Genomic DNA, 25,540 nt, shown 5'->3' with positions numbered 1-25,540 from the left:
CCAAGTGGAAAACGCCTGTTCCTTTGAGACTTGAGGGGTCCAAGACCAGGCCAGCAGATTTGATCAGAATGTGACTGCATTTTGGGACTTCTAGTGGCATCTGCTCCCCCAAAGACTTGGGATCATCTGAGAGTTCTGCAGTTGAGTATGAGGCCTCTAGTAAGAGGCCTCTCATATCTAAGATCCATTCTAAAGATCAATTATTTGCATGCTTGTGGTCCACAGTCAAGATAGGCATACAGATCCTCTAGATTCTGTCTCCTGTGAAATACTTTGGAGAATACTAAACAAAATATTATACTGACTAAGTCTTCATATCATTCACTATTTCATTAGGCCCCATCTGAACTCAACATATTTTTAACCATTTTTCCAGAACTCCTTTAAACAGCACTTCCATTATTGTCAGAATATTGACTTAGAGTCCTCAAATTGCTTCTTCAGCTGGATTATATTTTGTATTACATTTTTTTGGCTCATATTTTTATTTTCTTTTTTAAATGATAATTATATATTACAGTTGTCAGTTATATATACAATTATATAATACGTTGAAAAGAACCAGGAATAATTTGCTTTTCTCATGAACCCTGACCTGGCCATCTCAGTCTATTATAATGTCTCTTTTTCCTTGCGGCAAAGAATTTATATCACCCATTTGACACTTGACATAGAGTACATACTTACTGTATTTACTAGGTTTTATTTTGAGTACATCTTTTCATACATATTTTTACAGTTTTCAATTCTAAATGCACAAGGTATATTATGATACCTTGTGATAGAAAGATATACATTAAAAACTGTTGATGGGTAGGTTATTTTTTAATACACTAGATAAAACATTTTGCTATGTGTAATCCATAAATTTGCTTTAAAAGTATTCCTTAGTTATTATTTGTTACTACAACACTACCTTTAAAAAGTAAATGAGGCCAGGTGTGGTGGCTCACATCTGTAATCCCAGCACTTTGGGAGGCCAAGGTGGGTAGATCACCTGAGGTCAGAAGTTCAAGATCAGCCTGGCTAACATGGCATAACCCCATCTCTACTAAAAGTACGCAAATTTGCTAGGCATGGTGGAGGGTGCCTGTAATCCCAGCTACTCCGGGGGCAGAGGCAGAAGTTTGAACCTGGGCGGCAGAGGTTGCAGTGAACCAAGGTCGCTCCACTGCACTTCAGCCTGGGTGACAAGAGCGAGATTCTGTCTCAAGAAACAAACAAAAAAAGTAAATGAAAACTCCCTTCAGCATTTTAATTCAAATGTTGGATTATTCATATTAAAATATCAATAGAATATAAACACAAATTTGATAACTAAAATTCAGTATAGTAATTAACAATATGTATCTTGATTTTAAGTGAGTCTTAATAGTTTTTGATGACAATTAAAATTAAATTTTACAAGCACAGCATGAGTCATTTAGTGAAATTAATATATAATTATCATTAGGTAGCAACAGAGGACCATTATGAGCATCAAAATTCCATCCCACAAACATTACACTGTGCAGAATCAGTTGGATGCAGCCTGTCTTGGATGTTTTTCTCTTCTTTTTTACTTTCAGTATCATTTTAGTTTTTATGAAAACAAGTTATTGACTAAAGACCAGGCTAAGGTCCATATTTCAATTTTAAAAACTGAAATAAATTATAGAGGGCATTGCTTATCAAATTTAAGAATCAGGAGACAACAAAAAGGTTAACACAATAATTCCTTCAAGAACAAAGAATCACTAGGAAAAGTGCAAAAAAAAAAAAAAAAAAAAGAAAGAAAGAAAGGAAAAGAAATTTAACTAAAAGTTAATCATCACATTGATGTCTACTTGTGTGTTTTTACTTATATATTCCATATGGGCTTTATCTCTCCAAGCTGAATAAGAAAATGGGAAAGATTATTTTTGTAAATAATTTCAATACTTGTTTTTAACCGAATAGTTAATATACATATGGCTAAACGAAGGTTTTCAGTTTTCAGCAATGTGGCATTTTAAACTGACAACTGTAACATATAATTAGCATTAATTAAGACTATTACATTAGTTCAAGCCTCATTATGCCTGGGTTATTAAAATTGCCTTCTAGTTCTGTCTTCTGGATTTAGAATCTCCCATTTCAATATATCAGGAGTAACATTTATTTATTTATTTATTTTATTGTTTATTTATTTATTTATTTATTTTTAGATGGAGTCTGGCTCTGTTGCCCAGGCTGGAGTGCAGTGGTGCCATCTTGTCTCACAGCAAGCTCTGCCTCCCGCCTTCACGCCATTCTCCTGCCTCAGCCTCCCGAGTAGCTGGGACTACAGGCGCCCACCACCAGGCCCGGCTAATTTTTTTGTATTTTTAGTACAGACGGGGTTTCACCGTGTTATCCAGGATGGTCTCAATCTCCTCACCTCATGATCTGCCCTCCTCGGCCTCCCAGAGTGCTGGGATTACAGGCGTGAGCTATCGTGCCTGGCCTATCAGGAGTAATTTTTATAAAATACAAATCTGATGTTGCCATACCTCAGACCCTTTAGTGGTTCCCCCGTCACCTTCTACAACATGGTACAGAAAAGTGTTTATGACATGGTATGTCTTATTTATTGTAACTATACTATGTCATACTCTCATTTCTCTCTGCCTTTACTTATACAACTAACTTTCCCTAACAGATTCCAACTCCTCTCCACTTCCCTCTTACCTGCATTCTTCCTTCATGAGTGAACTTCAGCATTTCTCCTTTGTTGATATTTTTTGCACATACCCCTGTTATAGACTTTATTACCTTGCTTTCTTGGCGTAGCAAAAATTGTCAGCGCCCTATGCATGTCCCTCAGAGCATCTGGTATGCTTTGACCAACTTCCATCTCCTGTTACTGTCTCTGGATCCTAAGGGTGTTGCTTTTCCAGCCAGAAGCCTCTGTGGCTGGTGGCGCCTTTGTCCGAGTTTTGCTCAGACTAGCTGTGTTTGTATCACCCACTTGACCTGGCAGGCTGTGCTTGGCTCAGGCTACTGGCTTAAATCCCACACTTTCCCAGGGCAAGCCAGGCTCAGAGCAGCGAGGGGTGCAATGAGTGAGCAAGTGCGGGGTCTTGTCACTGTGCATAGCCAGGCACGCTGACTGCTGTGGCGGGACTGGTAGCTCCAGGCGCCCTCTCCGGGCAAGCCTTTGATTGAATCAGATACACGGCAAGTGGCTTCTGCTGTGAGCATCCGCGTATGGACGAGGGGCTCCCTGAAGAGCCGCCACTCTTCTCTCCTTTTTGCTGCCCGCAACATGGTGAGTGGGGTGGCTGCCGTGTGTTAGCCCTGTTTGTGTTACAGCTTTTTCATTCCTGCCATTTGGTGGGTCCGGAGTTCTGGCCCACATCCAGGAAGAATGAGGTACGCGGACAGCTGGAGAGCTAACAACATGTAGAGGAGCTTTACTGAACGACAGACGGCTCTTGGGAGACCGAAGTGTGTAGCTCCTATTCATAGGCAGGTTGTCCCCATGAGTGTCCAGCTCTCAGCAGAGAGAAGACCTGGAACGGGTAGTTCCTTTCTGCAGAAGGTGGTCCCAGGAGACACGAAGAGGGGAGCTCCCTTCTGCAGCCGGTAGTCTTGATGTCTATGTGTCTGGATAGCTCCAGGGTTTTTATGGGGTCAGAAAGGAGGAAGTACATGCTGATTGGTTTACGGGTGGCCATGGACAGGCCCGGAAAAATCACCATACGTTTTCACTCCAGGCCATGGACTCCACCGGAACTAATAGCCTGGTCCCCGGGCTTCAGGCCATCCCTGGCTTGAAGGTGGGGCTTCACCAGGGACCCCCTGCTTTCCACCCAGGAGCCTGTCTGTGTCCTGCTGCCATCAATCATGTTGTTCATGGTGCCCAGGCTGTTTGTGAGGAGTTTCTGCAGGCCCACAGTGAGCAGCCCTCTGTCCCCTCTTGGCCTCCCTTCCATGCTCGTTGGTGCCCAAAGTCCACAGGAGGCTGAGGTGGCTGGGGTCTGGCATGTCAGCACCAACCCCAGCTTGCACACACCCAGCCTGGTTATGACAGCACGTGGACTCGGCCTCAACTTTGCTTCAAAATTGGAAGGGTTGCCAGGAGCTGGAAGAGAACAGGCAGGGGGAACAGGCACTTCCGATTCTGGGGGGGTAGGGGAGCTTCCTGGGTCCCTGAGAGCACAGAGATGCCTAGGTCTGCAGCCACAGCTGGGCAGCTGGAGCTATGCCCAGGATGGCAGGGCTCCCACCCTTCCAACTTGGAAGGGGGTTAGGTTCCTGCCTGTTCCTTGCTCCCACCGGCTCCCTAGAGCATGTAGCCCTGGTCATACCTCCTCTGCTGTAGCTAGTGTCTTGCCAGTGGCTGCTCCAGATGGGCCACTGCTGCCATCAGTATCTACAGCCTGACTCAATGCCCTTCTATCAGATTTTGCAGAGGGAATTTGACTACTTGCTTCTGCTGGAGGCAAGAAAATCCAAAAACTTGGCAGCCCATTGCCCAACACTGTAGCTAACTACTCTTAGGATTTAGTGTATATGTTTTCTAGTTCCATAACTTCTCAGGAACTGGACAATTACAATTATCAGGAGAGATAACTTTGATGCATGAGTTTGCATCTTTTTGTAGAGTTTGCCCTTGGAATGAAATTTCAGTTCTCCTCGTGATAGCTGGTTTAATAGCAAACTTGTTACTGGTTGCCTTCTCTTCTTTGCCTCACTTTCTCACTTCCTTATCACTGTTATCTGTACTTCTCAAAAAATATTTGTACATGAATATTTTGTGTCCAGATTTTTTGTTGGAGAATCCACAGTAAGACATTGGACACCAGAGGTACTATGGTGTGGGAACAGTTGGCATCAAGACCAGTTGGCATTTTATAACATCCCAATGAACAAGATTATTCCCTATGTGCATTGGGATGGCATAAACATATAAGGTTATGTATGCCTTATGCAATATTTCCAGAATTTGACTGAGATAGTGACAATGATAATGATAATGACTGTGGAGTTGGTAGTTGTAAGTATTGTCAGTGATTTGAAGGGAAAAAAAAATGACTTTCAAAAAAGCTTACACTGGTCAGTCAAAATCTCAGGACGTGATGTCACAAGATCTCTATAACATCATTTAAAGCAACCCTCTCCTTTTGCAGTTTAAAGGAGATTAAACTAAAAATCAGACCTTGTGCCTGGTTACAAGAATAGTAGAACAGTAGAGAAGGCTCACTTCAAAGCACCAGCAAGCCTTCTGTGGAAAAGGCAGAAACTTCACAGGGAAGGAGTAGGACCCTGAACTCTGAGTTTGGAACATCTGGGTGGCTCACACCTCACTAAAGCAAGATTCTTTCCTTTCCTGGAGACCACATAAACACCTCATCTGAGGTTGATGATTCAAATCGTGCACATCTTCCTCAAAATTTTCCTTCTCTGTGACTTCTAGACCAATTACTATGTTCAAGACCAAGAATGGCTGAAATGAGGAAGTACTGTCTCTGCTTTAACAATAAAGGAATTATTCATCAAATGAACCACAGAAACTGGCTAATATGTCCAGGTAGGTCCCAGAAGCACTTAGAAGAACATACGAAGAGTAAACCTTCTGAGTGCTGGAAAAGGGGGTTGTGCAAAATATTAGACACACACGGTAGACTCTAAAGATAATATTTATATAATGAAATGAGTTCAAATCTAAATATATGTATTTTTTGTATTTTTTGAGGTCTAAATGTCCACATCCATACCCAGTAGTATACTTAATTACATGCTTCTGTAAAATGTTTTGATTCAGAAATATGTATTAAATTAGCATACTATCATATTAATCAATGTTTAAATTACACAATAATTATAAAATGTAAATCTGTATCCTTGAAAGTTAATTAAAATATATAGGATATTATTCATTTTTTAAAGTATTGAAGAATATCCAGCACAGTCATTTAACAGATTACATTAGCTGAGTTTCTTTTCAGAATTAAAATGTAATAAACTTACGCTCTTTGAAAAAACAAACTTACGCTCTTTGAAAAAAATACATATAAGATCTACATAAATATTCCACTTACTTTTACTTGACCCACAAAGGCATTGGCTTCTTCCTCCACCACAGATAAATTTCTTGGCAGATAAGGATCAAACACTGGAGCATTGTCATTGACATCTGTCACCACCACGTTTACTGTGGCAGTTGAGGTCTTAAAGAAAAACAAGCATTAAATGTGAGAAGAGCTATTTTTACTTAGAATTCATTTAAGTAGTCATCTTGGCATTTGTCTATCTGAAAAGCATCTCATTTTTCTTTCTAATCCTTACCTTTCCAAAAAATAAAAAAATAAATAAATAAAACTAAAAAACTAAAAGAAGCTTGCAAAGAAGCTTTCGACTTCAAAAAAACAGACGGGAAAAGCAAATGATGATATTAAAGGGCAAACATCTTTTTGGAAATGTCAAGTATTTCCTGGAGGCTTACTTTCAGAAAACGGTTTTACCTTTATCTTGTTCACATTTTATGGGTGGCAAACTTTTGTTTATACACACATACGCTGCTTTATCTCTGAAATGTGCCATTTCTGTAGTTTTTGCTGCTTGTATTTTTTTTACTGTTTTTTTTAAAAAAACAGTACTTTATAAAATAGCATGGTACATCAAATGGGCATTTTCTGGAAAGCTCATGCTATCAGAAAATGCTACCTTAATAATTCTCTAGGTGTACATTTAAACCAAGAGTTTGAGTATCATGTACTAGGCATGAAATGATTATCTTACAAGCATACACGTTATGGAAATGATGTGCAGGTAAATCGACCAATAGTGTGTGCTACCACACACTATTAAAAGTTAAATCCCTGGCCTGCTGCAGTCAACATTATGTAGGTCAATGACTTCTTCACAATCAATGACTATCATCATGTGTGACTCAAGCTGGAAACTGCTCTCTCTAATCAAAGCCTGAGTACAGCACAGAACCTCTACCTAACTCTGTCACAGTGTGGGGCTGATCACAGAAGGCTGAGAGCAAAGGTACAGAGAGAAAGAATATTAACCTGGAAAGTAAGAAACCTGGTATGCTATGGTATTAAATATTTAGTAACTATAAATAAAAAGGAGGAGGAAAAAGCAAGGTGATACTGTCATGAGAGAATTATCCACCTTCTGTTTAAAACAAATGCAATTTCCATTAATTAGTAAGTGCTTTGTAGTGAGAGGCTAAAATGCTGAGCATTAAGAAGTGACTTGAGTGAAGCTGAAGAGGTTTTGCAGCAGTCATGGGGCTAAGGGGTCAAGTGAATTTTTTTTTTTTTTTTTGTAGCTGCTACAGGACAGATCTTGGTAACTACCCAATGCTTTCTGTTGGGGTCATGGAAGTTCTATACCATGCGAGTTATGGTGCTTGGGAAAAAGACCAGACCTCACACAAATGTAAACCCAATATTGAAACTCTGATTGGATTAAGGTGATCTGCCCCTATTTTAACAGAAGCAAAAGCAAATATTCTTTTTAGTAATGTAACTTTATCCCAAGCCTGTATAATTTTTTTCATGCGCAGTATTCAGTAGTCATTACAAAATTACCATGCATACCAGGGAATTCTTGGGTGTTAGTGATGGCTTATTTCTTTATCTGTGTATTGGCTTACCCTTTGAAAATTTATGCTTCTATTCATATGTGATTCACACACATTTTTGTATTTAAAGTTAAATAAAATTTTTATTTAAAGACACATAAAAAGATGGTCAGAAAAGCATTATATAGTCAAAATCTGGAAACAACCCAAATGTCCATCGATAGTAGATGGTTATACAGATTGTGTTTTATATATGAAATGGAATCATATGAAGTACTGAGAATGTACAAACTACTGCTATAAGTAATCACATAGATTAATTTCATGAACCTAAGTTTCTAGGACATAAAATAATACATACTATATGATTCTATTTATATAAACTTCAAAAACAGGCATAATCCCTACATGGTGATAAAAATTATAATACAGATCACTTTGAAGAGGAAGATAGAATAGCAACAGAAATGATCACAAAACTGAGCTTCTGGAATGCTGATTAATTTCTGCTTTTTGTTATGAATAGTGGTTATATAGGTGTGTTCACTATGTAAAAATTCATTAAGCTGTAGAATTATAGTTTGCGCATTATTATCTGTGTTACATTTTCTTAAAATTATTTAATTTAAAAGATGCATTCACACAAACATACACATGTGTGTTGATATATGTAAGTATGTTTAAAGAAATTCAAGTGCTACTTGACTAGATGGAATCCAGATCATTTCATTTTCCTCTTGTGACTTTTACATGTTTTCCAATGTTCTCCCAAAATGCTACCATGCTTTTATGACAAAAAGTATTTTAACAAATGTTGTTTCTTTAAAATCTGCCTTAGAATTGAAAGCAGTAAAGAAGATGTGTTTTTTACAGTTGCAGTAGTTCCCAGTTTGCCTGAGGGTTAACAAGACATTTAAATTTACAGCCTGGAGCCAAAATCTAAGAATGGCGACCCGGGAGTTTGCTGGCTTTTCTTCAAATTTCCTGACTCCTTTTGTACCAGCCTAACTGTTTTAACTTATCAATCCAGTGTTTTTCCTCATCCTATTCTTTAAAATTTCTATTCATGTTTTCAGACTATTCTGTATCCTCAGTTTAAGACTGTGACTCTTAAGTGGATAATGAAGAATACAACTGGATTGCTAAGTAAACTAAGAATTCAAATAACAATTCCATAATTTTGTGCTAATAGGGGATGATATTTATGGACTATGCAGGCATTTTCTTCATTTCTTACTGAATTTTATATGAAATTAAAAAAAAATCCATGTCTCACGAAAACATAGTCAAAACTATAAATAGAATAATTTCCAGTTTATATATTTCTTAAAGTTCTCTAAATACCACTTGCTTCAGAAATACTTATGTAAAAATGAGGATTTCAGGGCTATCCATTTGTTCTATTGACTATTGTTCTGAACCTATGGAAATATTTATAAATTGGCTAGCTGTAAATCATAATTATTTATTTTTTTCTCGATTGGTTCAGAAGGATGGCAACAATATGCTTCAATATGGATCTGTGCCATAGAGAATGTTTATGTCTTATTAAGGGAAGACTTTTCAAGCTTAAAAATTAGTAAATGAAAACAGATCACTTTAATTAATTATTAGGACAATATGTCAGGTAACACATGTTCGCAACAATTAATTTTAAATATGAATATATATAATGCCAATTAAATTAAAAAGATTTCAAACTAATAAACCTAATAAACAAAAAGTTACCTATTTTCTATCAAAGGAGTTTGCTCACTGAATATTTCCTTAAAATCTGTATTAACTTATAGCACTAGCTGGAAATACTTGCATGTTAGTACTAAATACTATTCATGTTGATTATTTAATTTAAATGTGTCTTAGATTTTATTTTGTCTAATATTCTAGAAGAATTTTCAAAATATATGTCTCAAATGCAAGTAGATACTTCTGTTGTAATTTTTTTTTTTTTTTTTTTTTTTTTTGAGGCAAGGTCTCACTCTGTCACTTAGGCCGGAGTGCAGTGGCATGATCTCTGCTCACTGCGACCTCCGCCTCCCAGGTTTAAACAATTCCCCTGCCTCAGCCTCCTGAGTAGCTGAGATTACAGACATGTGCCACCACGCCTGGCTAATTTTTGTATTTTTAGTACAGACGGAGTTTCACTATGATGGCCAGTCTGATCTTGAACTCCTGACCTCAAACAATCTGTCCGCCTTGGCCTCCCAAAGTGCTGGGATTACGGGCGTGAGCCATCGGACCCAGCCTACTGTTGTAATTTGAATACTCATTTATTTGTATAAACTGGTACGACTCTGAAAGAAGGATACTAATATAGCATATTTTTTATTTTTGTTGTTGTTGTTGTTTTGAGACAAATCTCACTCTGTTGCCTGGGCTGGAGTGCAGTGTGCGATCATAGCTCACTGCAGCTTTGAACTCCTAGGCTCAAGTGATTCTCCCACCTCAGTCTCCTAAGTAGGTGGGACTACTGGTGCACGCCACTATGCCCAGCTAATTTTTATTTCTTTATTTTATTTTTGTAGAGACAAAGTCTCAGTATGTTGCCTAGGTGGTCTCAAACTCCTCATCTCAATCCCACCTTGGCCTCTCAAAGTGCTGGGGTTATAGGCCTGAGCCACAATATCCAGCTCATTTTTTGTGATAGTATAAAAACAGTGAGTTATAAAGCCACAGTTAAAGAAAGCAGTGTAAATTCATCTATTAATACACAATGCATTGCTTCAAATTCATGAGAACATACATTAAGAGTATCTTATTTATTCTCTTCTAGTATTTCCTATCTCAGGAAATGACATGGCAAAATAATCAACTAATTTTCTAAGTTATTTTATCTCATACATGCAATTTATTAGTCACCAAGTCCTGTTAATTTGACCTTGTAAATGGGCCTTGTATTACACAGTTTTGAGCAATGGATAAATAACACAATTTTAATTTCCTGAGTAAATAGCTGGAAGTCAGATAACTGGGTTTTCTGATTAGCATATGTTTAGCTATGTAAGAAAACCAGAAATGTGTTTTGCTCAATAATTTAATGAAAAAGTTGTAACACATTTTCTTGTTAATCAACTTAATGAACACTTTTAAGGGCAATGTGTAATATTACGAATTTAATAAACAATTTGGCTTTAATGCTAGAGAGGATAAGAGAAGGTATGTTTTTTTTTTATTTAATCACAAAAAATCATTTATTTTTTGATCATTTAATTTTTACAGCTTCTGACACAAAATTTGTTAAACATTTCATGGCTAGAAACTGATTTCTTTATATTTTGTGAGCATCTCATAGCATAGCCATTTGTTTTGTGCTATTACATTTACATTAGATGATTGAAATTCAATGACATTCAATACATGGTTTAAGATACATGTATGCTTAGAATTTATCTGAGCAGAGACTCATGTTATGTATAGAAAGCAATCAGGAATATTTCAATTTGTTCATTAAGAAAGCAGAAAACTATCAGAGATAAGGCAACACTTTAATTATGGAGCACTTATCATTTATCTATTTTTTTAAATAAAAACATGAGTGTTTAATTTCTTTTTTTTTTTTCTTTTTTTTTTTTTTTTGAGGCGGAGTCTCGCTCTGTTGCCCAGGCTGGAGTGCAGTGGCGCGATCTCGGCTCACTGCAAGCTCCGCCTCCCGGGTTCCCGCCATTCTCCTGCCTCAGCCTCCCGAGTAGCTGGGACTACAGGCGCCGCCACCACGCCCGGCTAATTTTTTTGTATTTTTAGTGGAGACGGGGTTTCATTGTGTTAGCCAGGATGGTCTCGATCTCCTGACCTCGTGATCCGCCCGTCTCGGCTTCCCAAAGTGCTGGGATTACAGGCTTGAGCCACCGCGCCCGGCCGAGTGTTTAATTTCAAATGTGCAATTTCTTTTCTATAGTCAACAAGATTCACTATATATTCTCAGAAATAATATTATTATTATTTCTGAGATTATTTTATTAAGAAATGTGTCTATCATGTTTACTAATAGAACACACAATGTCAGTTCAATGAAGATTGTTAGATGCTTTAAATAGCTATTTTTATTATAATGTTATTTATTACATGCTGAAATAAATTATCTTAAAACTTATTCTATTTAAATGTCTGAAAAAAGAAGAGCTAGACAGAATATTGAAAATTTCCATCTGTAAGAAAGTACAAGAAATGTTATTTATAGAACACAAGGTTTTCCTGTCTGAATAAAAATCTTCACTACTATATCTAAAATTCTTTTCAATAACAATGGGACAATGAGGATTTATAGTTTAGAATTCAGTCATTTTTTGTTTAGGCCAATAAAACAAGACAAATACATATATTCAATAATGGGTGTAGTATTTAGAGAATATTAACTTAAAACATTTTCATCCTTAAGTGCAAGTCATCTTGTTGCTATAACAGTTATGAGACAAGCCAACTTCACTCAGATCATAGAGTTTCATTCATGATGTAGAGTGGAGGTCCTTCCTAAAATTAAAGATTAGCCAGGAGGCTTTCTTTCCCTCTGAAGGAAAAAAAGAAAGAATAGAAAATCTAGAATTTCTTCGAGAAAGACAGAGAAAAGGGAAATTCCTTCTATTATGAATCATGGGGAAGAGAAAGGGAGACACAGAAGAGACATGAAGGCAGGTGGCAGAGGTACTCCTCCTCATCCCCCACTGCCACTTTGGACCACTCCTTAAATGAAGAGGAGCTGCAGAAACATTTTGGAGTAGGGGAAATGATGACTGGGAAAGTAAGAGAAATTTGGGTGAAATAATCGCAGTAGTTTTCAGGAATATGTAAGCCTCCAGAAAATTTCCATACATTCCATGGGAGGCCCCATCTAATAGGTTATGGCACGGAATATATAGCTATGTCTGAGAGCCGTGTCCAGAGAGACAGAAGCAATTCTACTAGCATAAAGGACTGGTAAATACATGTTACATTTAGACCACAATTTTAGAATGAAGTCAGGGAGGAGAGGTTTGCTTGGCAGCTTAGCTAGTGAGTATTTACATTGTCTTAAACAGATAATGTTGAAATACTGTTCTAAGTAACTTAAGTGTGACCCATATTACACCTACTCCACACCTGTTCAAACACACATTTATACATTATTGTCTAAGTAGGAAGATTACATCAGATATAAAAAACAAAGAAGCTTTTTTTTCTCTGTGCACATCTGAGTGTAGTGTGTAAAGATTATATATATGTATGTGTGTATGTATGTATGTACATTTTATACAATTGTGCATGTTTTTTATATAAATATATATTTTTTCAAAAATATCAGAAAGTATTTTTATATAGTATAACTAAATACTATAGTATATATAATATATACTAACTACAGATATAGCTATTTATTTATACATAAACATTTTTACATATTGCATATATGATAAAGATTTACATATATGACTTAAATGTTTAAAGTTTTACTATTCTATAACCATATGTACTGTGTTATAAAATCTTATTAAATCAACTATTTTGAAATTCAAAGTTACTTTAACTTCACACATTTTCTCATGCACATATTTTTGCTCTTGTTAAAGTTTCCTGTTTTGATTATGAAGTTAAATGCTCAACTTTTAAATGTTAATTGCTCATTTATATTGCCATATTTCAAAGAAATTTAGGAAATAACATTGCTTCAAGACAAAAACAAAGATGCTAAGTTTCCTAGCAATCTGAAGTTGTAACATATTACAAGTGTTCAGTTTGAAAGCCATAACTGAGTAATTCAATCCAGTAATTCAAGAGCATTTTACAGAAATCAAACCATGATGGAATCAAGTTACCTATCTAATCAATTCAGGAGGAAAATAATATCACTGAACACATGGAATCTGGTCAGAAATATCTAGGCTACAGAGTAACTTCACATTTTAAATGAAAAAATTCCTGATCACTGTTCACATATTTATATCTCTCACTGTGTTACTGGTTGATTAACAGAGCTGCAATCCAAAAGCCCTACTTCCTAGCTATTTTTCAACCCAGTGTTGCTACTTACAGATAAGAATATCTAAAAGGAAATCTGCTAGGTGGAGTTTCTGAAAACCTTTGGTTCTTTGTTAAAATAAAGCGAGGGTGCAGACTCTTCTGGCATTCATCTTTATACTTTGCTTGCCTGGAATGGAGAATTGACGTCCAGAGTTGCAGAAGATGGGAATGAAAGTAGACAATAAAAATGGCAAAGCAGAAAATAGCCAGCAGATATCCTCAACGGCACTGTCGTGTCCCTGCACCATCCCTTCACTGTCCACCTCTAGATTTTTTTCTTTGTTTGTACTACCTTAATTTTTAAATGTAAAACTTTGTGGTATTAAGTATATTCATATTCTTGTGCAACCATCATCACTATCCATCTCTAAAACTCATTTAATCTAGCAAAACAAAAGCTCTATAACGTTAAACAATAACTCCCCATTTCTCTTTTCTTTATCCTCTGGCAGCCATCATTCTACTTTGAGTCTCTGTGATTCTGACAATTCTAAGTACCAAAATACAAGTGGAATCATATAGAATTTAACATTTTGTGACTGGCTCATCTCACTTAGCATAAGGTTCTTAAGATTTATCGGTGACATAGTGTATATCAGCACTTTCTTCCATCTTAAGGCTGAATAATATTTCATTATATGCATATAACACATTTTGTTTATATATTACTCTACATAAACATGGAAAACAGGGTTGCTTTTATATCTTATCTATTGTGAATAATGCTGCTGTGAAAATGGGAATACAAATATCTCTGAGACTCTGCTTTCAATGTTTTGGATATATAACTGAAAGGGTGATTGGTGGCTCATATAGTAATTCTATTTTTAATTTTTTGAGAAACCGCCACTGTTTTCCACAGTGGCTGTACCATTTTATGTTCTCACCAATAGTGCACAAGGGTTCCAATTTTTCCACATCCTCATCAACATGTTATTTCGTTGTTATTGTTTTGTTTTGTTTTCTGTTTGTTTTTATAATATCTACTGGGTATGAGGTGGTACCTCATTGTGGCCTTGATTTGCATTTCCAAATATTTAGTAATGCTAAGTGTTTTTTCATATGTTTACTGGTCATTTATATATCTCCTTTGGAAAAGTGTCTATTCAAGTCCTTTGATAATTTTGAATCAGGTTATTTTTGTTTTGTTTAAAAAATTCTCGGGCTGGGCGTGGTGGCTCATGCCTGTAATCCCAGCATTTGGAAGGCTGAGGCGGGCTGATCACGAGGTCAGGAGATCGAGACCATCCTGGCTAACACAGTGAAACTCTGTCTCTACTAAAATTACAAAAATATAGCCTGGCATGGTGGTGGGCGCCTGCAGTCCCAGCTACTTGGTAGGCTGAGGCAGGAGAATGGTGTGAACCCAAGAGGTGGAGCTTGCAGTGAGCTGAGATCTTGACACTGCGCTCCAGTTTGGGCAACAGAGCGAGACTCCGTCTCAAAAAAAAAAAAAAAGAAAAAAAAAAAAAGAAAACTCTATATATGTTGAATATTAATGACTTATCATATATATGATTTGCAAATATTTTCTCCCATTTTTATGTTGCTTTTATATTCTGTGTCTTTGACCTCTTTACAAAATCAGAAATTCCAATTTGTCTAATTTTATTTGTTTATTTTGTTATTCAACACTTTTAATATGTCATTCAACTATGTTCTGTTCTCAGTGTGAGATCTATCCTCTTGACAAACTTTTAAGTGTACAGTATTGCTAACTATAAGCAACATACTGTATAGCAAATCTCTGAAACTGTTTATTTTATTTTATTTTTTTTATTGTACTTTATGTTCTAGGGTACAAGTGTACAACGTGCAGGTTTGTTATATATGTATACGTGTGCCATGTTGGTGTGCTGCACCCATTAACTTGTCATTTATATTAGGTATATCTCCTAATGCTATCCGTCCCCCCTTCCCCCCACCCCACAACAGGCCCCAGTGTGTGATGTTCCCCTTCCTGTGTCCAAGTGTTCTCATTGTTTAATTCCCACCTATGACTGAGAACATGTGGTGTTTGGTTTTCCGTTCTTGCAATAGTTTGCTGAGAATGATGGTTTCCAGTTGCATCCATTTCCCTACAAAGGACATGAACTCATTCTTTTTTATGGCTGCATAGTATTCCGTGGTGTATATGTGTCATATTTTCTTAATCCAGTCTGTCATTGATGGACATTTGGGTTGGTTCCAAGTCTTTGCTATTGTGAATAGTGCTGCAATAAACATATGTGTGCATATGTCTTTATACCAGCATGATTTATAATACTTTGGGTATATATCCAGTAATGGGATGGCTGGGTCAAATGGTATTTCCAGTTCTACATCTTTGAGGAATAGCCACACTGTCTTCCACAATAGTTGAACTAGTTTACAATCCCACCAACAGTGTAAAAGTGTTCCTATTTCTCCACATCCTCTCCAGCACCTGTTCCTTCCTGAATTTTTAATGATCGCCATTCTAACTGGTGTGAGATGGTATCTCACTCTGAATTTGATTTGCATTTTTCTGATGGCTAGTGATGATGAACATTTTTTCATGTGTCTGTTGGCTGTACAAATGTCTTTTTTTGAGAAATGTCTGTTCATATCCTTTGCCCATTTTTTGATTTCTTTTGTTTCTTTTGTTCTTGCAAATTTGTTTGAGTTCTTTGTAGGTTCTGGATATTAGTCCTTTGTCAGATGAGTAGATTGCAAAATTTTCTCCCATTCTGTAGGTTGCCTGTTCACTCTGATGGTAGTTTCTTTTGCTGTGCAGAAGCTCTTTAGTTTAATTCGATCCCATTTGTCAATTTTGGCTTTTGCTGCCATTGCTTTTGGTGTTTTAGACATGAAGTCCTTGCCCATGCCTATGTCCTGAATGGTATTGCCTAGGATTTCTTCTAGGGTTTTTATGGTTTTAGGTTTAACATTTAAGTCTCTAATCCATCTTGAATTAGTTTTTGTATAAGGTGTAAGGAAGGGATCCAATTTCAGCTTTCTACATGTGGCTAGCCAGTTTTCCCAGCACCATTTATTAAATAGGGAATCCTTTCCCCATTTCTTGTTTTTCTCAGGTTTGTCAAAGATCAGATAGTTGTAGATGTGTGGTATTATTTCTGAGGGTTCTGTTCTGTTCCATTGGTCTATATCTCTGTTTTGGTACCAGTACCATGCTGTTTTGGTCACTATAGCCTTGTAGTATAGTTTGAAGTCAGGTAGCGTAATGCCTCCAGCTTTGTTCTTTTGGCTTAGGATTGTCTTGGCAATGTGGGGTCTTTTTTGGTTCCATATGAACTTTAAATCAGTTTTTTCCAATTCTGTGAAGAAAGTCGTTGGTAGCTTAATAGGAATGGCATTGAATCTATAAATTACATTGGGCAGTATGACCATTTTCACGATATTGATTCTTCCTATCTATGAGCATGGAATGTTCTTCCATTTGTTTGTGTCCTCTTTTATTTCATTGATCAGTGGTTGGTAGTTCTCCCTGAAGAGGTCCTTCACATCCCTTTAAGTTGGATTCCTAGGTATTTTATTCTCTTTGATGGTATTGTGAATAGCAGTTCACTCATGATTTGGCTCTCTGTTTGTCTGTTATTGAATGTTATTGAAAGAATGCTTGTGATTTTTGCACATTGATTTTGTATCCTGAGACTTTGCTGAAGTTGCTTATCAGCTTAAGGAGATTTTGGGCTGAGATGATGGGTTTACAATCACGTCATACAATCATGTCATCTGCAAACAGGGACAATTTGACTTCCTCTTTTCCTAATTGAATACCCTTTATTTTTTTCTCCTGCCTGATTGCCCTGTCCAGAACTTCCATCACTATGTTGAATAGGACTGGTGAGAGAAGGCATCCTTGTCTTGTGCCAGTTTTCAAGGGGAATGCTTCTAGTTTTTGCCCATTCAGTGTGATATTGGGTCTGTCATAAATAGCTCTTATTATTTTGAGATACATCCCATCAATACTGAATTTATTGAGAGTTTTTAGCATGAAGAGCTGTTGAATTTTCTTTCTGCATCTATTGACACAATCATGTGGTTTTTGTCCTTGGTTCTGTTTATATGCTGGATTACGTTTATTGATTTTTGTATGTTGAACCAGCCTTGCATCCCAGGGATGAAGCCCACTTGATCATGGTGGATAAGCTTCTTGATGTGCTGCTGGATTTGGTTTGCCAGTATTTTATTGAGGATTTTTGCATTGATGTTCATCAGGGATATTTGTCTAAAATTCTCTTTTTTTGATGTGTCTCCGCCAGGCTTTGGTATCAGGATGATGTTGGCCTCATAAAATGAGTTAGGGAGGATTCCCTCTTTTCTATTGATTGGAATAGTTTCAAAAGGAATGGTACCAGCTCCTCCTTTTACCTCTGGTAGAATTCGATTGTGAATCCATCTGATCCTGGACTTTTTTTGGTTGGTGGGCTATTAATTATTGCCTCAATTTCAGAGCCTGTTATTGGTCTATTCAGGGATTCAACTTCTTCCTAGTTTAGTCTTGGGAGAGTTTATGTGACCAGGGAATTTATCGATATCTTCCAGGTTTTCTAGTTTATTTGTGTAGAGGTGTTTACAGTATTATCTGATGGTAGTTTGTATTTCTGTGGGGTCGTTGGTGATATTCCCTTTATCATTTTTTATTGTGTCTATTTGATTCTTCTCTTTTTTATTCTTTATTAGTCTTGCTAGCGGTACATCAATTTGTTGATCTTTTCAAAAAACTAGCTCCTGGATTCATTGATGTTTTGAAGAGTTTTTTGTGTCTCTATCTCCTTCAGTTCTGCTCTGATCTTAGTTATTTGTTGCCTTCTGCTAGCTTTTGAATGTGTTTGATCTTGCTTCTCTAGGTCTTTTAATTGTGATGTTAGGGTGTCAATTTTATATCTTTCCTGCTTTCTCTTGTGGACATTTAGTGCTATAAATTTCCCTCTACACACTGCTTTAAATGTGTCCCAGAGATTCTGGTATGTTGTGTCTTTGTTCTCATTGGTTTCAAAGAACATCTTTATTTCTGTCTTCATTTCATTATGTACTCAGTAGTCATTCAGGAGCAGGTTGTTCAGTTTCTGTTAGTTGAGTGGTTTTGATTGAGTTTCTTATTCCTGAGTTCTAGTTTGATTGTACTGTGGTCTGAGAGATAGTTTGTTATAATTTATGTTCTTTTACATTTGCTGAGGAGTGCTTTACTTCCAACTATGTGGTCAATTTTGGAATAAGTGCGATATGGTGCTGAGAAGAATGTATATTCTGTTGATTTGGGGTGGAGAGTTCCGTAGATGTCTATTAGGTCAGCTTGGTGCAGAACTGAGTTCAATTCCTGGATATCCTTGTTAACTTTCTGTCTCGCTGTTCTGTCTAATGTTGAAAGTGGGGTGTTAAATTCGCCCATTATTACTGTGTGGGAGTTTAAGTCTCTTTGTAAGTCTCTAAGGACTTGCTTTATGAATCTGGGTGCTCCTGTATTGGGTGCATATATATTTAGGATAGTTAGCTTTTCTTGTTGAATTGATCCCTTTACCATTATGTAATGGCCTTCTTTGTCTCTTTTGATCTTTGTTGGTTTAATGTCTGTTCTAGCAGACACTAGGATTGCAACCCCTGACTTTTTTTGTTTTCCATTTGCTTGATAGACCTTCCTCCATCCCTTTATTTTGAGCCTATGTGTGTCTCTGCATATGAGATGGGTCTCCTAAATACAGCAAACTGATGGGTCTTGACTCTTTATCCAATTTGCTAATCTGTGTCTTTTAATTGGACCATTTAGTCCATTTACATTTAAGGTTAATATTGTTATGTATGAATTTGATTCTGTCATTATAATGTTAGCTGGTTATTTTGCTCATTATCTGATGCAGTTTCTTCCTAGCATTGATGGTCTTTACATTTTGGCATGTTTTTGCAGTGGCTGGTACCAGTTGTTCCTTTCCATGTTTGGTGCTTCCTTCAGGAGCTCTTCTAGGTCTGGCCTAGTGGTGACAAAATCTCTCAGCACTTGCTTGTCTGTAAAGGATTTTATTTCTCCTTCAATTATGGAACTTAGTTTGGCTGGATATGAAATTCTGGGCTGAAAATTCTTTTCTTTAAGAATGGTGAATATTGGCCCCCACTCTCTCTGGCTTGTAGAGTTTCTGTTGAGAGATCCACTGTTAGTCTGACTGGTAACGTGACCTTTCTCTCTGGCTGCCCTTAACATTTTTTCCTTCATTTCAACTTTGGTGAATCTCACAATTATGTGTCTTGGAGTTGCTCTTCTCGAGGAGTATCTTTGTGGCATTCTCTGTATTTCCTGAATTTGAATGTTGGCCTGCCTTGCTAGGTTGGGGAAGTTCTCCTGGATAAGATCCTGCAGAATGTTTTCCAACTTGGTTCCATTCTCCCCATCACTTTCAGGTACACCAATCAGACATAGATTTGGTCTTTTCACATAGTCCCATATTTCTTGGAGCCTTTGTTCTTTTCTTTTTAATCTTTTTTTTTCCCCTAAACTTCTCTTCTCACTTCATTTCATTCATTTGATCTTCAATCACTGATACCCTTTCTTCCAGATCATTGAATTGGTTACTGAAGCTTGTGCATTTGCCACGTAGTTCTCATGCCATGGTTTTCAGCTCTATCAGGTCATTTGAGGATTTCTCTACATTGGTTATTCTAGTTAGCCATTCATCAAATCTTTTTTCAAAGTTTTTAGCTTCTTTGCAATGCGTTCAAACTTCCTCCTTTAGCTCTGAGAAGTTTGATCATCTGAAGTCGTCTTCTCTCAACTCGTCAAAATCATTCTCCATCCAGCTTTGTTCTATTGTTGGCGGGAGCTGCATTCCTTTGGAGGGGGAGTGGCGGTCTGATTTTTAGAATTTTCAGCTTTTCTGCTCTGTTTTTTTCCCCATCTTTGTGGTTTTATCTACCTTTGGTCTTTGATGATGGTGACCTACAGATGGTGTTTTGGTGTGGATGTCCTTTCTGTTTGTTAGTTTTCTTTCTAACATTCAGGACCCTCAGCTGCAGGTTTCTTGGAGTTTGCTGGAGGTTCACTCCAGACCGTGTTTGCCTGGGTATCAGCAGCGGAGGCTGCAGAAGAGTGAATATTGCTGAACAGTAAATGTTGCTGCCTGATTGTTCCTCTGGAAGCTTCATCTCAGAGGGGCACCGGCCGTGTGGGGTGTGAGGTGTCAGTCTGTCCCTGGGGGGAGTGTCTCCCAGTTAGGCTACTCAGGGGTGAGGGACCCACTTGAGCAGGCAGTCTGTCCGTTCTCAGATCTCATATGTTGTGCTGGGAGAACCACTACTCTCTTCAAAGCTGTCAGACGGGGACATTTAAATCTGCAGAGGTTTCTGCTGCCTTTTGTTTGGCTATGCCCTGTCCCCAGAGGTGGAGTCTAGAGAGAAGGGCAGCCCTCCTTGAGCTGCAGTGGACTCCACCCAGTTCGAGCTTCCCTGCCGCTTTGTTTACCTACTCAAGCCTCAGCAATGGTGGGTGCTCCTCCCCCAGCCTCGCTGCTGCCTTGCAGTTAGATCTCAGACTGCTGTGCTAGCAATGAGGGAGGCTCCATGGGCATGGGACCCTCTGAGTCAGGCGTGGGATGTAATCTCCTGGTGTGCCGTTTGCTATGACCCTTAGTAAAGTGCAGTATTAGGGTGGGAGTGACCCAATTTTCCAGGTGTTGTGTGTCTCAGTTTCCCTTGGCTAGGAAAGGGAATTCCCTTCCCCCTTGAGCTTCCCAGGTGAGGCAATGGCTCGCCCTCCTTTGGCTCTCAGTCAGTGGGCTGCACTCACTGTCCTGAACCCACTGTCTGACATGTCCCAGTGAGATGAACCCGGCACCCCAGTTGGAAATGCAGAAATCACCATCTTCTGTGTTGCTCACATTGGGAGCTTGAGGCTGGAGCTCTTCCTATTCCAATTTGTCTATTTTTTGTTATCGTTGTCTGTGTTTTTGGGGTCATAGCCAATAAATCCCTGACAAATCCAATGTAATGAAGCTTTTGCCTTATGTTTTCTTCTAAGAGTTCTATAGACTTAGTTTTCATTTTAGGTAATGAATCACTTTTGAGTTTGTTTTTGCATATGATGTTAGATAAGGGTCCAACTGCATTAGTTTGCATGTAGAATTATCATGGTACCCATCTTAAAAATTATTTGACCAATTAAGTTAATGTTTATTTTTGGGATTCTCTATTAAATTACATTGGCCTGTATTTCTGTTTTTATGCTAGTACTACTCTGTTTTGAGTACTATAGCTTTGTAGTAAGTTTGAAACCAGGAATTGCAAGTTCTCCAGCTTTGTTATTTACTTTTATTTTTGGCTATCTGGGGTCCCTTGAAATTTTAAGGATAAGTTTTAGAATAAGTTTGATTATTTAAAAAAAAATTATTTCTACAAATAGCATCATTGGGATTTTAATGGAAATTGCAGTGAATCTGTAGATTGCTTGGGAGAGTATTAACATTTTAACAATATTAAGTCTTCCCATCCATGAACATGGGATACATTTCAATTTAGTTATATTTAATTTATTTCAAAAATGTTTGGTAGTTTTCATTATACAAGTCTTTGATCTCCCTGGTTAAGTTAATTCTTGAGTATTTTATTGTTTTTGATGCTATTGTAAATTGAATTGTTTTCTTAATAGTTTTAGCTCATTCATTTTCAATCTATGAAAATGCAAATGATTTTGTGTGCTGATTTTTTATTCTGATACTTTGCAAAATTTCTTAGTTCCAACATTTGTGTACATGTGTACAAACATGAAACATGTGTGTATGGAGTCATTAAAGTTTTCTATATGCAAACTCATATCACTTCTAAACAGAGATAGCTTTACTTCTTCCTTTTCAAATTGGATCTTTCTCTATCTTTCTCTCTTTCTTTTTTTGCCTAATAGCTCTGGTGAGGACCTCTGATACTATGTTGGATATAAACGGTAAAAGTAGACACCTTGGTCTGAATCTTCAAAAAAATTAGAATCTAAAAAGTTTTATCTGCACCCTGATAGCTTAAAAAAAATAATTACACAAGATATGCAAGTTATACAGATTTGTCAACTATCATTAACAAAGTAAACTTAGAAAAGGAAAGTCAAATCAAACTTTCTTCATATTGTCTACAAATAAGCTCACAATGACCAACAGAATGTGACCTCCTATCTCCCTCATGCCCATTTTGAGGTGGTAGAAAAAGCGTATTCTCATGATAAAATTTTCAAACTCATCCTGGCAATTTGTTTCACACAAATTGCTTGTCACCATTTTGATTTAAATAAATTCCATCCATCTGTCTGTGTTTATCAAATATCTGTTTTAAACCACATGATTCTTAAGTTTAAAAGATTAATTTTACTGTAATTACTAAATATTTAGATAAGAAAAGTGCTATTAAGACATGTGAATATTATTTTTACATTATCACTTTTTTTCTTCAGGATCCCACTGTGTATGCCTACATATAAGTATATCCCTAAAATTATATAAATGATGAAATTAACTGGATAAACTTTTGTTTGAAATCTAAATGCCTTATACTCTACTGATATTCTCATTAAAACTTTAGAAATGAACACAAAATTTACTCAAAAAATCAGAATTTTTTTTTTTTTTTTTTTTTTTTTTTTGAGACAGAGTGTCACTCTGTCACCCAGGCTGGAGTGCAGTGGCTCAATCTGGGCTCACTGCAAGCTCCGCCTCCCAGGTTCATGCCATTCTCCTGCCTCAGTCTCCTGAGTAGCTGGGACTACAAAAAAATCAGAATTTTAAAGGGAAATGAAACCTGAGTGATTATAAGAATGTTAGAATGAGGACCTAGAAATGCTAAGTGTCCTGTTCAAGGAGAAATAAAATATACAAATAAATTACTGAACAATGAACTAGAGAGAACAAAACTGCTAATTTTAACCAGAACTTATTTTGGTTTTAAGTAGGCAAAAATATTATTAGTAGATTGTGACTGTTTTCCTTCCATCTGTTTCCTTGTCTAAGAAATTTTAAGGACAGACTTAAAATGTTCTAGCTAATATTACTGTCATTAGTTTCTGATCTATAATGTGACATATTTCAAAGCTATGTATTATCTTTTCGTTTTTTCCTAGTCTAGTGGTTGACCTGAATGCTCTTTCTTAATTTCACTTCACTGTAATTATACCTCTTACTCTATGCCAAATAATTTCTCCTTCTCCTCCTTAGAATATTTTCTCTCACTTATTGCCTAGCTGAGTTACCCTCTAAACTTCCATCATAAGTCAAGTTCTTCAATTACTTCCTCTAGAGACTCTCTCACTGACTTCTTTATATACATCTGACACAGACATACTATAATAATTTAGGACAGGCTGGGTGCAGCAGCTCATGCCTGTAACCCCAGCACTTTGGGAGGCCAAGGTGGGTGGATCATCTTAGGTCAGGAGTTCGAGACCAGCCTGGCCAACGTGGTGAAACCCTGTCTCTACTAAAAATACAAAAATTAGCCAGGCGTGGTGGCACCTGCCTATAATCCCAGCTACTCGGGAGGCTGAGGCAGGAGAATCGCTTCAACCCGGCAGGCAGAGAGGTTGCAGTGAGCCAAGATGTCTCCATTGCTCTCCAGCCTGGGCAATAAGAGTGAAACTTCATCTCAAAAAATAATAATAATAATTAGGTGCATTGCCTATATAAAAATTAACCATAGGTTTTATTTACTTTTCTATCATATTAGTACCTGCTATTATCCTCACTGTTTCCTAAAACTGTTCTGTATATTTTATTATATGTATATATATGTTTATTTATGTAATGTATCAAAAATGTTAAATAGCTTACTATGGACAGATTGCAATTACCAAATTTAATTATTTCTATTTATCTCACTTTTAGTTAAGATGAGAAAACTATTCGGGCATCAATTTTATATTTTTTATTGTAATAAAATCTCAGAAATCCTCCTAAAATAAATGTGAAGAGTACATTATTGTATACTTTCAGCCAATGTATTATATAGATTAAAAAATCATTTCAAGGAACCAGGAGATATGCTGATATTTAAATTGAGTGAGCCTTGCTTATCAATCTGTAATGGGTTTGGAATTATTTCTAGACAATAGCATTGAGTTGACACATAAACACCTGATTTTTTTTTTTTTTTAAAAAGAATCACCTAACACATGGCGTAGAAATGGTGAAAATAATTATTAACAAAGGTAATATTACAGTACATAGAAAGCAGGATGCTGGTGGTTGTGGATAAGATAGTTCAAATAATACAGACAAGTGATTTTAAAGCAGTTCAGAATGTCTAACAATTTTTTTTTTTTTTAACTTTTAAAAGTGAGTTTTAGGGCCAATGGAAGTAGAATTTATCTTCTTTGGAATTATAAGCCCATTTAAACTACTTAGATAACCAAAAAATTACTTAGGATTCTTACTGCTACTTACAAATGCCTGTGGAATCAAGCAAATCACTTTCCTAAGTGCTTGAAGATATTTATCCACAAAATCCACTCTTCCTCCCTGACCCTTAAAAAAACGATGCTAAGTGAAACAGGTTCCAACATAATAAACTGCCAGAATACATTTCATGGTGCAGTGCAAATGACAGACACAATGGAATACCTGTTAGAATAAAGTAGAATCATTTTCCCTACAAATTAGGTGAGAATGCTGATCTCAAGTATCTGCTCTGTCAAGTTAAAGGTTGCAGCACATTAACAAATTCAGAATATAGGTGCATTTATAAATAGCCTGTTGAAGAAAAGAGCACCACTTCTAGTAATTATAAGAAGTTGCTCCACGTGAAAAACATTAATTCATGTATGTAATAAATTGTTTAAGACTCTCTCAGTTGCCTTAATACTATCTTTAAAACCATTTCCCACAGAGCATACTCACCCCATCTGGCCTGCCATCTGAAGCTGTGATGATCAGAATGTAGCGATCAGTGCTTTCCCTGTCCAGTGCTTTCCCTAAGGTTAGAATCCCCGTGCTAGTGACAAAACAAACAAACAAATAAGACAAAAAGAGATATTATGTCACAAGGAGAGTCTTCTTAGTATAGCGA

General features: G+C 36.9%; 1 protein-coding gene across 1 annotated transcript in view; it reads right to left on the bottom strand.

Moving 5' to 3' along the window:
- Positions 1-25,540, bottom strand: part of PCDH15 (protocadherin related 15) — a 990,428-nt gene that overhangs the window by 245,115 nt on the left and 719,773 nt on the right. The window contains exons 17-18 of the mRNA XM_077945583.1: positions 25,372-25,465; positions 6,045-6,173 (exon numbers count right to left, since the gene is read on the bottom strand). Of these exons, the coding sequence (XP_077801709.1) occupies positions 6,045-6,173; positions 25,372-25,465 (223 nt within the window). The remainder of the gene's footprint in view (positions 1-6,044; positions 6,174-25,371; positions 25,466-25,540) is intronic.

This window comes from Macaca mulatta, chromosome 9 (genome assembly GCF_049350105.2).
Source record: "Macaca mulatta isolate MMU2019108-1 chromosome 9, T2T-MMU8v2.0, whole genome shotgun sequence".
Lineage (NCBI taxonomy): Eukaryota > Metazoa > Chordata > Mammalia > Primates > Cercopithecidae > Macaca > Macaca mulatta.
Note: the sequence above shows the minus strand (reverse complement) of the source record. Positions and strands in the feature narration are given on the sequence as shown.